At 55.4% G+C, this 16,437-nt stretch overlaps 1 protein-coding gene across 1 annotated transcript in view; it reads right to left on the reverse strand.

Moving 5' to 3' along the window:
- LOC112533553 (discoidin domain receptor tyrosine kinase 1) overlaps positions 1 to 13,984 on the reverse strand; it is a 42,465-nt gene extending 28,481 nt beyond the window's left edge. Inside the window, exons 1-3 of the mRNA XM_040656644.1 lie at positions 13,882 to 13,984; positions 10,479 to 10,581; positions 2,279 to 2,507 (exon numbers count right to left, since the gene is read on the reverse strand). Coding sequence (XP_040512578.1) covers positions 2,279 to 2,507; positions 10,479 to 10,581; positions 13,882 to 13,957 — 408 coding nt within the window. The 5' untranslated portion in view covers positions 13,958 to 13,984. The remainder of the gene's footprint in view (positions 1 to 2,278; positions 2,508 to 10,478; positions 10,582 to 13,881) is intronic.
- Positions 13,985 to 16,437: the final 2,453 nt, after the last annotated feature.

The raw sequence follows: 16,437 nt of genomic DNA on the forward strand, positions 1-16,437 counted from the left end.
ACCCCAAATTGTCTCCAAGGTGTCCCCAAGTTGACTCTGAAGTGTCCCCAAGGTGTCTCCAAGCTGTTCCCAAAGTGTCCCCAAGGTGTCCCCAAGGTGTCCCCAAGTTGACCCCGAAGTGTCCCCAAGCTGACCCCAAAGTGTCCCCAAGTTGACCCCAAAGTGTCCCCAAGGTGTCCCCAAATTGTCCCCAATGTGTCCTTAAGGTGTCCCCAAGCTGACCCCAAGTTGACCCCGAAGTGTCCCCAAAGTGTCCCCAAGTTGACCCCAAAGTCTCCCCAAGGTGTCCCCAAGCTGACCCCAAATTGTCTCCAAGGTGTCCCCAATTTGACTCTGAAGTGTCCCCAAGGTGTCCCCAAATTGTCCCCAAAGTCTCCCCAATTTGACCCCAAAGTGTCCCCAAGGTGACCCCAAATTGACTCCAAAGTCTCCCCAAGATGTCTCCAAGCTGTTCCCAAAGTGTCCCCAAGGTGTCCCCAAGGTGTCCCCAAGTTGTCCCCGAAGTGTCCCCAAGCTGACCCCAAAGTGTCTCCAAGTTGACCCCAAAGTGTCCCCAAGGTGTCCCCAAATTGTCCCCAGTGTGTCCTTAAGGTGTCCCCAAAGTGTCCCCAAGTTGACCCCAAAGTCTCCCCAAGGTGTCCCCAAGCTGACCCCAAATTGTCTCCAAGGTGTCCCCAAGTTGACTCTGAAGTGTCCCCAAGGTGTCCCCAAATTGTCCCCAATGTGTCCCTAAGGTGTCCCCAAGGTTTCCCCAAGTTGACCCCAAAGTCTCCCCAAGGTGTCCCCAAGCTGACCCCAAAGTGTCTCCAAGGTGTCCCCAAGCTGTTCCCAAAGTGTCCCCAAGGTGTCCCCAAGGTGTCCACACGGTGTCAACAAGGTGTCCCCAAGTTGTCCCCGAAGTGTCCCCAAGCTGACCCCAAAGTGTCCCCGAGTTGACCCTGAAGTGTCCCCAAGGTGTCCCCAAATTGTCCCCAATGTGTCCTTAAGGTGTCCCCAAAGTGTCCCCAATTTGACCCCAAAGTGTCCCCAAGGTGTCCCCAAGCTGACCCCAAATTGTCTCCAAGGTGTCCCCAAGTTGACTCTGAAGTGTCCCCAAGGTGTCCCCAAATTGTTCCCAATGTGTCCCCAAGGTGTCCCCAAATTGACTCCAAAGTCTCCCCAAGATGTCTCCAAGCTGTTCCCAAAGTGTCCCCAAGGTGTCCCCAAGGTGTCCCCAAGTTGTCCCCGAAGTGCCCCCAAGCTGACCCCAAAGTGTCCCCAATTTGACCCCAAAGTCTCCCCAAGATGTCTCCAAGCTGTTCCTAAAGTGTCCCCAAGGTGTCCCCAAGTTGTCCCCGAAGTGTCCCCAAGCTGACCCCAAAGTGTCCCCAAGTTGACCCCAAAGTGTCCCCAAGGTGTCCCCAAATTGTCCCCAATGTGTCCTCAAGGTGTCCCCAAGCTGACCCCAAGTTGACCCCGAAGTGTCCCCAAAGTGTCCCCAAGTTGACCCCAAAGTCTCCCCAAGGTGTCCCCAAGCTGACCCCAAATTGTCCCCAAGGTGTCCCCAAGTTGACCCTGAAGTGTCCCCAAGGTGTCCCCAAGTTGACCCAAAGGTGTCCCCAAGTTGACCCCAAAGTGTCCCCAAGATGACCCCAAATTGACCCCAAAGTCTCCCCAAGATGTCCCCAAGCTGACCCCAAATTGTCCCCAAGGTGTCCCCAAGTTGACCCTGAAGTGTCCCCAAGGTGTCCCCAAGTTGACCCAAAGGTGTCCCCAAGTTGACCCCAAAGTCTCCCCAAGGTGTCCCCAAATTGACCCCAAAGTCTCCCCAAGATGTCTCCAAGCTGTTCCCAAAGTGTCCCCAAGGTGTCCCCAAGTTGTCCCCGAAGTGTCCCCAAGCTGACCCCAAAGTCTCCCCAAGGTGTCCCCTAGTTGACCCCAAAGTGCCCCCAAGGTGTCCCCAATGTGTCCCCAATTTGACCCCAAAGTCTCCCCAAGGTGCCCCCAAGCTGACCCCAAAGTGTCCCCAAGTTGACCCCAAAGTGTCCCCAAGGGGTCCCCAGGTTGTCCCCAAAGTCTCCCCAAGATGTCCCCAAGCTGTTCCCAAAGTGTCCCCAAGGTGTCCCCAAGGTGTCCCCAAGTTGACCCCGAAGTGTCCCCAAAGTGTCCCCAAGCTGACCCCAAAGTGTCCCCAAGGTGTCCCCAAATTGTCCCCGAAGTGTCCCCAATTTGACCCCAAGTCTCCCCCCCTCCACCCCCCCACCGCCCCCTCGTTGTCCCCACGTCCCCCCATTGTCACCTGGACTCCCCAGCGGTCGCGCCATGGCAGCCACCGGCGCCGGTCGCGGCTGTACCGCAGGCGATAGGTGCTGGCAAACTCTTTGCCGTGACCGCCGGCGTGCCGTCCCTGCGTCCCCACCAACGTCACCACGTGGAGGTGACCCAGGTCCACCTCCAGGAACTCCTCTTCGTCCGGGAACACCGGGCCGGCGGGACACCAAGCGCCGTCCCCGTCATTGCGACCCAACCTTGGGGACACGTTGGGGACACGTCGGGGACGATCGGAGGGGTGAGTGATATGGGGACAGCTTGGGGACATGGGGACATTGGGGACATCGTGGGGTCATGGGGACAACTGGGGGTGTGAGTCCTATGGGGATATGGGGACACCTTGGGGACATCGTGGGGACATGGGGACGATTGGGGACATCTTGGGGTCATGGGGGCATTTGGGGTCATGGGGACGATTGGGGCTGTGAGTCCTATGGGGACATCTTGGGGACATGGGGACATTTGGGGACATCTTGGGGTCATGGGGGCATACGGGGTGTGAGTCCTATTGGGACATCATGGGGACATGGGGACGTTTCTGGTCATCATGGGGTCATGGGGGCATATGGGGTGTGAGTCCTATGGGGACATCATGGGGACATGGGGACGTTTCCGGTCATCATGGGGTCATGGGGGCATATGGGGTGTGAGTCCTATGGGGACATCATGGGGACATCTTGGGGTCATGGGGACATTGGGGACATCGTGGGGTCATGGGGGCATATGGGGTGTGAGTCCTATGGAGATATGGGGACACCTTGGGGACATCTTGGGGACATGGGGACAATTGGGGGTGTGAGTCCTATGGGGACAGCTTGGGGACATCTTGGGGACATTTGGGGACATCTTGGGGTCATGGGGACATTTGGGGTGTGAGTCCTATGGGGACACCTTAGGGTCATGGGGACATTTGGGGGTGTGAGTCCTATGGGGATATGGGGACACCTTGGGGACATCGTGGGGTCATGGGGGCATATGGGGTGTGAGTCCTATGGGGACAGCTTGGGGACATGGGGACAATTGGGGGTGTGAGTCCTATGGGGACATCTTGGGGACGGGGACATTGGGGACATCGTGGGGTCATGGGGGCATATGGGGTGTGAGTCCTATGGGGATATGGGGACACCTTGGGGACCTCTTGGGGACATGGGGACACTGGGGACATCGTGGGGTCATGGGGGCATATGGGGTGTGAGTCCTATGGGGACATCTTGGGGACATGGGGACATTTGGGGACATCTTGGGGTCATGGGGACGACTGGGGGTGTGAGTCCTATGGGGACATGGAGACACCTTGGGGTCATCACTGGGGGCATGGGAACATCTTGGGGACATCTTGGGGTTGTGGGGGCATTTGGGGTCATGGGAGCATATGGGGTGTGAGTTCTATTGGGACATCATGGGGACATGGGGACGTTTCTGGTCATCATGGGGTCATGGGGGCATATGGGGTGTGAGTGCTATGGAGACATGGGGACATCTTGGGGACATCACTGGGGGCATGGGGACATCTTGGGGACATCTTGGGGTCATGGGGATGATTGGGGACATCTCGGGGTCATGGGGGCATTTGGGGACATCTTGGGGTCATGGGGACGATTGGGGGTGTGAGTCCTATGGGGACATGGGGACATGGGGACAACTGGGGACATCTTGGGGTCATGGGGGCATATGGGGTGTGAGTCCTATGGGGACATCTTGGGGACATCTTGGGGTCATGGGGACATTTGGGGTGTGAGTGCTATGGGGACAGCTTGGGGACATCTTGGGGACATTGGGGACATCGTGGGGTCATGGGGACTATTGGGGGTGTGAGTCCTATGGGGATATGGGGACACCTTGGGGACATCTTGGGGACATGGGGACATCTTGGGGACATCTTGGGGTCATGGGGGCATTTGGGGTCATGGGGACGATTGGGGGAGTGAGACCTATGGGGACAGCTTGGGGACATGGGGACATTTGGGGACATCTTGGGGTCATGGGGGCATATGGGGTGTGAGTCCTATGGGGACATCTTGGGGACATGGGGACGATTGGGGACGTTTGGGGTCATGGGGACAATGGGGGTGTGAGTCCTATGGGGATATGGGGACACCTTGGGGACATCTTGGGGACATGGGGACGACTGGGGACATCTTGGGGTCATGGGGGCATTTGGGGTCATGGGGACGATTGGGGGTGTGAGACCTATGGGGACATCTTGGGGACATGGGGACATTTGGGGACATCTTGGGGTCATGGGGACGATTGGGGGTGTGAGTTCTATGGGGACAGCTTGGGGACATGGGGACAATGGGGGTGTGAGTGCTATGGGGACATCTTGGGGTCATGGGGACATTTGGGGACATCGTGGGGTCATTGGGACAACTGGGGGTGTGAGTCCTATGGGGATATGGGGACACCTTGGGGACATCGTGGGGTCATGGGGGCATATGGGGTGTGAGTCCTATGGGGATATGGAGACACCTTGGGGTCATCACTGGGGGCATGGGAACATCTTGGGGACATCTTGGGGTCATGGGGATGATTGGGGACATGTTGGGGTCATGGGGATGATTGGGGGTGTGAGTCCTATGGGGACATCATGGGGATATCTTGGGGACATGGGGACACTGGGGACATCGTGGGGTCATGGGGGCATATGGGGTGTGAGTGCTATGGAGACATGGGGACATCTTGGGGACATCTTGGGGACATGGGGACACTGGGGACATCGTGGGGTCATGGGGATGATTGGGGTGTGAGTCCTATGGGGACATCTTGGGGACGGGGACATTGGGGACATCGTGGGGTCACGGGGGCATATGGGGTGTGAGTCCTATGGGGACAGCTTGGGGACATGGGGATGATTGGGGACATCTTGGGATCATGGGGACAACTGGGGGTGTGAGTCCTATGGGGATATGGGGACACCTTGAGGACATCGTGGGGTCATGGGGGCATATGGGGTGTGAGTCCTATGGGGACATCTTGGGGACATGGGGACATTTGGGGACATCTTGGGGTCATGGGGGCATATGGGGTGTGAGTCCTATGGGGACAGCTTGGGGACAGCTTGGGGACATCGTGGGGACATTTGGGGTGTGAGTGCTATGGGGACAGCTTGGGGACATCTTGGGGACATTGGGGACATCTTGGGGTCATGGGGACTATTGGGGGTGTGAGTCCTATGGGGATATGGGGACACCTTGGGGACATCTTGGGGACATGGGGACATCTTGGGGACATCTTGGGGTCATGGGGGCATTTGGGGTCATGGGGACGATTGGGGGTGTGAGACCTATGGGGACAGCTTGGGGACATGGGGACATTTGGGGTCATCTTGGGGTCATGGGGGCATATGGGGTGTGAGTGCTATGGGGACATCTTGAGGTCATGGGGACGATTGGGGGTGTGAGTCCTATGGGGACAGATTGGGGACATGGGGACGATTGGGGGTGTGAGTCCTATGGGGACACCTTGGGGTCATGGGGACATTGGGGACATCGTGGGGTCATGGGGGCATATGGGGTGTGAGTCCTATGGAGATATGGGGACACCTTGGGGACATCTTGGGGACATGGGGACGATTGGGGTGTGAGTCCTATGGGGACATCTTGGGGACGGGGACATTGGGGACATCGAGGGGTCACGGGGGCATATGGGGTGTGAGTCCTATGGGGACATCTTGGGGACATGGGGACATTTGGGGACATCTTGGGGTCATGGGGACATTTGGGGACATCTTGGGGTCATGGGGACAACTGGGGGTGTGAGTCCTATGGAGATATGGGGACACCTTGGGGTCATCAATGGGGGCATGGGGACACTGGGGACATCGTGGGGTCATGGGGACGATTGGGGTGTGAGTCCTATGGGGACATCTTGGGGACATGGGGACATTTGGGGTCATCTTGGGGTCATGGGGGCATATGGGGTGTGAGTCCTATGGGGACATCTTGGGGACATCTTGGGGTCATGGGGACATTTGGGGTGTGAGTGCTATGGGGACAGCTTGGGGACATCTTGGGGACATTGGGGACATCGTGGGGTCATGGGGACTATTGGGGGTGTGAGTCCTATGGGGATATGGGGACACCTTGGGGACATCTTGGGGACATGGGGACATCTTGGGGACATCTTGGGGTCATGGGGGCATTTGGGGTCCTGGGGACGATTGGGGGTGTGAGACCTATGGGGACAGCTTGGGGACATGGGGACATTTGGGGTCATCTTGGGGTCATGGGGACATTTGGGGGTGTGAGTCCTATGGGGACAGCTTGGGGACATGGGGACATTTGGGGTCATCTTGGGGTCATGGGGACATTTGGGGGTGTGAGTCCTATGGGGACAGCTTGGGGTCATGGGGACGATTGGGGACATTTGGGGTCATGGGGACAATGGGGGTGTGAGTGCTATGGGGACATGGGGACAATTGGGGACACCCGGGGTTATGATGGACCATACTGGGCCGGACTGGTCTATACTGGTTTATACTGGTCTGTAGTGGTTTAGAATGGTCTATACTGGTCCATTCTGGTCTATACTGGTTTATACTGGTCTATACTGTTCTATACTGGTCCATTCTGGTCTATACTGGTTTATACTGGTCTATACTGGTCTATACTGGTCTATACTGGTTTATACTGGTCTATACTGTTCTACAGCGGTCTATACTGGTTTATACTGATCTATACTGGTCTACACTGGTGTATACTGGTCTATACTGGTTTATACTGATCTATAGTGGTCTATATTGGTCTATACTATTCTATAGTGGTCTATACTGGTTCATACTGGTCTATACTGGTTTATAATGGTCTATACTATTCTATACCGGTCTATTGTGGTTTATAATGGTCTATACTGGTGTATACTGGTCTATACTGGTTTATATTGATCTATAGTGGCCTATATTGGTCTATACTGTTCTATAATTGTCTATATTCGTTTATACCGGTCTATACTGGTCTACACTGGTCTATACTGGTTTATAATGGTCTATACTGGTTTATAATGGTCTATGCTGGGGTATACTGGTCTATACTGGTTTATACCGTTCTATAGTGATCTATACTGGTTCATACAGGTCCGTACTGGTTTATAATGGTCTATACTATTCTATACTGGTCTATACTGGTCTATACTGGTGTATACTGGTCTATACTGGTTTATACTGATCTATAGAGGTCTATATTGGTCTATACTGTTCTATAGTGCTCTATACTGGTTTATAATGGTCTATACTGGTTTATAATGGTCTATACTATTCTATACCGGTCTATAGTGGTTTATAATGGTCTATACTGGTGTGTACTGGTCTATACTGGCTTATACTGATCTACAGTGATCTATATTGGTCTATACTGTTCTATAGTGGTCTATAATGCTTTATACTGGTCTATACTGGTCTACACTGGTTTATAATGGTCTATACAGGTGCATAGTGGTCTATACTGGTTTATACTGATCTATAGTGGTCTATATTGGTCTATACTGTTCTATAGTGGTCTATACTGGTCTATACTGGTTTATAATGGTCTATACTGGTGTGTACTGGTCTATACTGGCTTATACTGATCTACAGTGATCTATATTGGTCTATACTGTTCTATAGTGGTCTATAATGCTTTATACTGGTCTATACTGGTCTACACTGGTTTATAATGGTCTATACAGGTGCATAGTGGTCTATACTGGTTTATACTGATCTATAGTGGTCTATATTGGTCTATACTGTTCTATAGTGGTCTATACTGGTCTATACTGGTTTATAATGGTCTATACTGGTGTGTACTGGTCTATACTGGCTTATACTGATCTACAGTGATCTATATTGGTCTGTACTGTTCTATAGTGGTCTATAATGCTTTATACTGGTCTATACTGGTCTACACTGGTTTATAATGGTCTATACTATTCTATACTGGTCTACACTGGTTTATACTAATCTATAGTGGTCTATATTGGTCTATACTGTTCTATAGTGCTCTATACTGGTTTATACAGGTCTATACTAGTTTATAATGGCCTATACTGGTTTATACCGATCTATAGTGGTCTATATTGGTCTATACTGTTCTATAGTGGTCTATACTGGTTTATAATGGTCTATACTGGTGTGTACTGGTCTATACTGGCTTATACTGATCTACAGTGATCTATATTGGTCTATACTGGTCTATACTGGTCTACACTGGTTTATAATGGTCTATACTGGTCTACACTGGTTTATAATGGTCTATACTGGTGCACAGTGGTCTATACTGGTTTATACTGATCTATAGTGGTCTATATTGGTCTATACTGTTCTATAGTGGTCTATCCTGGTCTATACTGGTTTATAATGCTTTATACTGGTGTGTACTGGTCTATACTGGCTTATACTGATCTACAGTGATCTATATTGGTCTATACTGTTCTATAGTGGTCTATAATGCTTTATACTGGTCTATACTGGTCTACACTGGTTTATAATGGTCTATACTATTCTATACTGGTCTACACTGGTTTATACTAATCTATAGTGGTCTATATTGGTCTATACTGTTCTATAGTGCTCTATACTGGTTTATACAGGTCTATACTAGTTTATAATGGCCTATACTGGTTTATACCGATCTATAGTGGTCTATATTGGTCTATACTGTTCTATAGTGGTCTATACTGGTTTATAATGGTCTATACTGGTGTGTACTGGTCTATACTGGCTTATACTGATCTACAGTGATCTATATTGGTCTATACTGGTCTATACTGGTCTACACTGGTTTATAATGGTCTATACTGGTCTACACTGGTTTATAATGGTCTATACTGGTGCATTGTGGTCTATACTGGTTTATACTGATCTATAGTGGTCTATATTGGTCTATACTGTTCTATAGTGGTCTATCCTGGTCTATACTGGTTTATAATGGTTTATACTGGTGTGTACTGGTCTATACTGGTTTATACTGTTCTATAGGTTTCTATACTGGTTTATACTGGTCTATACTGGTTTATAATGGTCTATGCTGGCGTATACTGGTCTACACTGGTTTATACTGATCTATAGTGGTCTATATTGGTCTATACTGTTCTATAGTGGTCTATACTGGTTCATACTGGTCTATACTGGTTTATAATGGTCTATACTATTCTATACTGGTCTACACTGGTTTATACTAATCTATAGTGGTCTATATTGGTCTATACTGTTCTATAGTGGTCTATAATGCTTTATACTGGTCTATACTGGTCTACACTGGTTTATAATGGTCTATACTGGTGTGTACTGGTCTATACTGGCTTATACTGATCTACAGTGATCTATATTGGTCTATACTGTTCTATAGTGGTCTATAATGCTTTATACTGGTCTATACTGGTCTACACTGGTTTATAATGGTCTATACTATTCTATACTGGTCTACACTGGTTTATACTAATCTATAGTGGTCTATATTGGTCTATACTGTTCTATAGTGCTCTATACTGGTTTATACAGGTCTATACTGGTTTATAATGGCCTATACTGGTTTATAATGACCTATACTGGTTTATACCAATCTACAGTGGTCTATATTGGTCTATACTGTTCTATAGTGGTCTATCCTGGTCTATACTGGTTTATAATGGTTTATACTGGTGTGTACTGGTCTATACTGGCTTATACTGATCTACAGTGATCTATATTGGTCTATACTGTTCTATAGTGGTCTATAATGCTTTATACTGTTCTATACTGGTCTACACTGGTTTATAATGGTCTATACTGGTGCATAGTGGTCTATACTGGTTTATACTGATCTACAGTGATCTATATTGGTCTATACTGTTCTATAGTGGTCTATCCTGGTCTATACTGGTTTATAATGGTTTATACTGGTGTGTACTGGTCTATACTGGTTTATACTGTTCTATAGGTTTCTATACTGGTTTATACTGGTCTATACTGGTTTATAATGGTCTATGCTGGCGTATACTGGTCTGCACTGGTTTATACTGATCTATAGTGGTCTATATTGGTCTATACTGTTCTATAGTGGTCTATACTGGTGCATAGTGATCTATACTGGTTTATACTGATCTGTAGTGGCCAATATTGTTCTATACTGTTCTATAGTGGTCTATAATGTTTTATACAGGCCTATACTGGTTTGTACTGGTCTATACTGGTTTGTACTGGTTCGTACTGGTCGTACCGGCCATGCTGAGCAGCGGTGGAGTCAGACCAGGCGCTGGAGGCGGAGAGGCGGCTGTCGGGGATGGAACCGTCCTGCATGCCCAGGGCAAAGCGGCAGCGGGCTGCCATGGGGACAGCAGGGGGACATTATGGGGTGGGGACAGCAGGGGGGGTGGGGACAGCAGGGGACAACAGGGGGACATCAATGGATGGGGACAGCAGGGGGGGGTGGGGACAGCAGGGGGGGTGGGGACAGCAGGGGGACATTATGGGGTGGGGACAGCAGGGGGGATGGGGACAGCAGGGGACAGCAGGGGGACATTATGGGGTGGGGACAGCAGGGGGGATGGGGACAGCAGGGGGACATTATGGGGTGGGGACAGCAGGGGGGATGGGGACAGCAGGGGACAGCAGGGGGACATTATGGGGTGGGGACAGCAGGGGGGATGGGGACAGCAGGGGGGATGGGGACATCAAGGGACAGCAGGGGGACATTATGGGGTGGGGACAGCAGGGGGGATGGGGACAGCAGGGGGACAGCATCAATGGGGACATCATCAGTGGGGACATCAATGGATGGGGACAGCAGGGGACAGCAGGGGGACATTATGGGGTGGGGACAGCAGGGGGGATGGGGACAGCAGGGGACAGCAGGGGGACATTATGGGGTGGGGACAGCAGGGGGGATGGGGACAGTAGGGGGACATTATGGGGGTGGGGACAGCAGGGGACAGCAGGGGGACATTATGGGGGTGGGGACAGCAGGGGGGATGGGGACAGCAGGGGGACATTATGGGGGTGGGGACATCAATGGATGGGGACAGCAGGGGACAGCAGGGGGACATTATGGGGGTGGGGACAGCAGGGGGACATTATGGGGTGGGGACAGCAGGGGGGATGGGGACAGCAGGGGACAGCAGGGGGACATCAGGGGGGTGGGGACAGCAGGGGGGATGGGAACAGCAGGGGACAGCAGGGGGACATCAGGGGGGTGGGGACAGCAGGGGGGATGGGGACAGTAGGGGGACATCAGCGGGGTGGGGACAGCAGGGGGACAGCATCAATGGGGACATCATCAGTGGGGACATCAATGGATGGGGACAGCAGGGGACAGCAGGGGGACATTATGGGGTGGGGACAGCAGGGGGGATGGGGACAGCAGGGGACAGCAGGGGGACATTATGGGGGTGGGGACAGCAGGGGGGATGGGGACAGCATCATTGGTGGGGACATCAGTGGGGATGGGGACATCAGGGGACAGCAGGGGGACAGCAGGGGGACAGCATCGGTGGGGACATCAATGGGGATGGGGACATCAGGGGGACAGCATGGGGACAGCAGGGGGACAGCATCGGTGGGGACATCAGTAGGGATGGGGACAGCAGGGAACAGCAGGGGGACATTATGGGGTGGGGACAGCAGGGGGGGTGGGGACAGCAGGGGACAGCAGGGGGACATTATGGGGTGGGGACAGCAGGGGGGATGGGGACAGCAGGGGACAGCAGGGGGACATCAGGGGGGTGGGGACAGCAGGGGGGATGGGGACAGCAGGGGACAGCAGGGGGACATTATGGGGTGGGGACAGCAGGGGGGATGGGGACAGCAGGGGGACATCAGTGGAGATGGGGACAGCAGGGGGACAGCATCAATGGGGACATCATCAGTGGGGACATCAATGGATGGGGACAGCAGGGGACAGCAGGGGGACATTATGGGGTGGGGACAGCAGGGGGGATGGGGACAGCAGGGGACAGCAGGGGGACATTATGGGGTGGGGACAGCAGGGGGGGTGGGGACAGCAGGGGACAGCAGGGGGACATCAGGGGGGTGGGGACAGCAGGGGGGATGGGGACAGCAGGGGGACATTATGGGGTGGGGACAGCAGGGGGGATGGGGACAGCAGGGGACAGCAGGGGGACATCGGGGGGACAGCATTGGGGATAAGGACAGCAGGGGACAGCAGGGGACAGCATCAGTGGGGACATCAATGGGGATGGGGACAGCAGGGAGACATTAGGGGGACAGCATCAGTGGGGACATCATTGGGGACAGCAGGGGACAGCATGGGGACATCATGGGGATGGGGACATCAGGGGACAGCATCAGTGGGGACATCAATGGGGATGGGGACATCAGGGGACAGCAGGGGGACATCGGGGGGACAGCATTGGGGATAAGGACAGCAGGGGACAGCAGGGGGGACATCAGTGGGGATGGGGACAGCAGGGGGACATCATGGGGACAGGAGGGGACAGCAGGGGGACAGCATCAGTGGGGACATCAATGGGGATGGGGACATCAGAGGGACATCAGGAGGACAGCAGGGGGACATCAGGGGACATCATGGGGACATCAGGGGGACATCATCGGTGGGGACAGCAGGGGGGATGGGGACAGCAGGGGGACATCAGGGGACATCATGGGGGCATCAGGAGGACAGCAAGGGGACATCATGGGGACAGCATCATTGGTGGGGGCATCAGTGGGGATGGGGACATCATGGGGACAGCAGGGGGATATCATGGGGACATCAGGGGGACATCATCAGTGGGGACATCAGTGGGGATGGGGACAGCAGGGGACAGCATCAGTGGGGACATTAATGGGGATGGGGACATCAGGGGACAGCAGGGGGACATCAGGGGGACAGCATTGGGGATAAGGACAGCAGGGGACAGCATCAGTGGGGACATCAGTGGGGATGGGGACAGCAGGGGGACATTAGGGGGACAGCATCAGTGGGGACATCATTGGGGACAGCATGGGGACATCATGGGGATGGGGACATCAAGGGACAGCATCAGTGGGGACATCAATGGGGATGGGGACAGCAGGGGACAGCAGGGGGACATCAGTGGGGACATCAATGGATGGGGACAGTAGGGGACATCAGGAGGACAGCAGGGGGACATCAGGGGGACATCATCAGTGGGGACATCAGTGGGGATGGGGACAGCAGGGGGACAGCATGGGGATAGCAGGGGGACATCATCAGTGGGGACATCAATGGGGATGGGGACAGCAGGGGGACAGTAGGGGGATATCGGTGGGGACATCAATGGATGGGGACATCAGAGGGACATCAGGAGGACATCATCAGTGGGGACATCAATGGGGATGGGGACAGCAGGGGACAGCAGGGGGACATCATTGGTGGGGACATCAATGGGGATGGGGACAGCAGGGGGACATCAGGGGGACATCATCGGTGGGGACATCAATGGGGATGGGGACATCAGGGGGACAGTAGGGGGACATCAGTGGGGACATCAATGGGGATGGGGACATCAGGGGACATCAGGGGACAGCAGGGGACAGCAGGGGGACAGCATCAGTGGGGACATCAGTGGGGATGGGGACACCACGTGACCCATACGACCCCCCCCCCCCCCCCGCCCCATCCCCCCCCCCATATCTCTCACCCAGGTCCAGCTGCAGCCCCGCCCCCACCGCCGGCAGCAGCACCAGGAGGGGGAGGGGCAGCGGGACCCCCCCCATGGCCCCCCCCGGACCTGCGGAGACAGACTGGGGGGGGGGGGGGGGGTCACTGGGGGTACCCCCATTGCCCCCCATTACCTCCCAGTTCCCCCCCAGTCCGTCCCAGTCCCCCCCAGTACCCCCCCATGACCCCCATTGCCCCCCATTATCTCCCAGTTCCCCCCCAGTTCCCTCCCAGTGCCCCCCATTGCCCCCCCATTGCCCCCCATTATCTCCCCGTCCCCCCCAGTTCCCTCCCAGTACCCCCCCATGACCCCCATTGCCCCCCATTACCTCCCAGTTCCCCCCCAGTAGCCCACCAGTTCCCCCCAAGTCCCCACCAGTACCCCCCCAGTCCCCACCAGTACCTCCCAGTGCCCCCCATTATCTCCCAGTTCCCTCCCAGTACCCCCCAGTGCCCCCATTGCCCCCCATTACCTCCCAGTTCCCCCCCAGTAGTCCACCAGTCCCCCCCAGTCCCTCCCTGTCCACCCCAGTGCCCCCATTGCCCCCCATTATCTCCCAGTACTCCCTCAGTACCCCCCCAGTCCCTCCCAGTTCCATCCCAGTACCCCCCCAGTCCCTCCCAGTCCCCCCCAGGGCCCCCATTGCCCCCCATTATCTCCCGGTCCCCCCCAGTTCCCCCACGTCCTTCCCAGTTTCCTCCCAGTACCCCCCCATTGCCCCCCATTATCTCCCAGTCCCCTCCCAGTAGCCCACCAGTCCCCCCAAGTCCCTCCCTGTCCCCACCAGTGCCCCCATTGCTCCCCATTATCTCCCAGTTCCCTCCCAGTAGCCCACCAGTTACCCCTCAGTACCCCCCCAGTCCTTCCCAGTACACCCCCAGTGCTCCCCATTATCTCCCAGTCCCCCCCAGTGCCCCCATTGCCCCCCATTATCTCCCAGTTACCCCCCAGTCCCCCCCAGAACCCCCCTATTGCCCCCCATTATCTCCCAGTCCCCCCTATTGCCCCCCATTATCTCCCAGTTCCCTCCCAGTCCCCCCGCAATGCCCCCCAGTCCCTCCCAGTTCCTCCCAGTGCCCCCCATTATATCCCAGTTCCCCCCAGTGCCCCCCATTGCCCCCCATTATCTCCCAGTTCCCCCCCAGTCCTCCCCAGTCTCCCCCCAGTGCTCCCCATTATCTCCCAGTCCCCCCCAGGGCCTCCATTGCCCCCCATTATCTCCCCGTCCCCCCCAGTTCCCCCCACTGCTCCCCATTATCTCCCAGTTCCCTCCCAGTAGCCCACCAGTTGCCCCTCAGTACCCCCCCAGTCCCTCCCAGTGCCCCCCATTGCCCCCCATTATCTCTCAGTCCCCTCCCAGTAGCCCCCCAGTCCCTCCCAGTCCCCCCCAGTGCCCCCCATTGCCCCCCATTACTCCCCATTATCTCCCAGTCCCCTCCCAGTAGCCCACCAGTCCCCCCCAGTCCCTCCCTGTCCCCACCAGTGCCCCCATTGCCTCCCATTATCTCCCAGTCCCCTCCAGTACCCCCTCAGTACCCCCCAGTCCCTCCCAGTTCCTCCCAGTTCCCCCCAGTGCCCCCCATTGCCCCCCATTATCTCCCAGTTCCCTCCCAGTAGCCCACCAGTTACCCCCCAGTCCCACCCAGTACCCTCCCAGTCCTCCCCAGTGCCCCCCATTGCCCCCCATTATCTCCCAGTCCCTCCCAGTAGCCCACCAGTTGCCCCTCGGTATCCCCCCAGTCCCTCCCAGTACACCTCCAGTGCTCCCCATTATCTCCCACTTCCCCCCCAGTCCTCCCCAGTCTCCCCCCAGTGCTCCCCATTATCTCCCAGTCCCCCCCAGTTCCCCCCATTGCCCCCCATTATCTCCCAGTCCCCTCCCAGTAGCCCCCCAGTCCCTCCCAGTTCCCTCCCAGTACCCCCCCAGTCCCTCCCAGTCCCCCCCAGGGCCCCCATTGCCCCCCATTATCTCCCCGTCCCCCCCAGTCCCTCCCTGTCCCCCCCAGTGCCCCCATTGCCCCCCATTATCTCCCAGTACCCCCTCAGTACCCCCCCAGTCCCTCCCAGTCCCCCCCAGTGCCCCCCATTGCTCCCCATTATCTCCCAGTTCCCTCCCAGTAGCCCACCAGTTGCCCCTCAGTACCCCCCCCAGTGCCTCCCAGTGCCTCCCAGTGCCTCCCAGTTCCCCCCAGTTCCCACCTCGCTCTACTCCCTCTCCTCTCCTCCGGGTTGCCGCCCCCCCCCCCCCTCCATCCCCCTCCCCTTCCCCTCTCCCCCTTCAATGGGGCGGGTTGGGGGGGAGGGGGGGGCTCAGGGGGGGGTCGGGAGCCCCGAACGGGGGGGAAACCCCAAGAGAATGGGAAACCCCAAAACAATGGGAAACCCCAAAAGTGCCCTTTTGGGGGGCCCTTGAAACCAATTTTTGGGGGGTACAATCCTAAAAACTGCCCTTTTGGGGGCCCTCAAAACCACATTTTTGGGGTACAATCCTAAAAACTGCCCTTTTTGGGGTGCCTTGAAACCACTTTATTGGGA

This window comes from Gallus gallus (assembly GCF_016699485.2).
Source record: "Gallus gallus isolate bGalGal1 chromosome 16 unlocalized genomic scaffold, bGalGal1.mat.broiler.GRCg7b 16_unloc2, whole genome shotgun sequence".
Classification (NCBI taxonomy): Eukaryota; Metazoa; Chordata; class Aves; order Galliformes; family Phasianidae; genus Gallus; species Gallus gallus.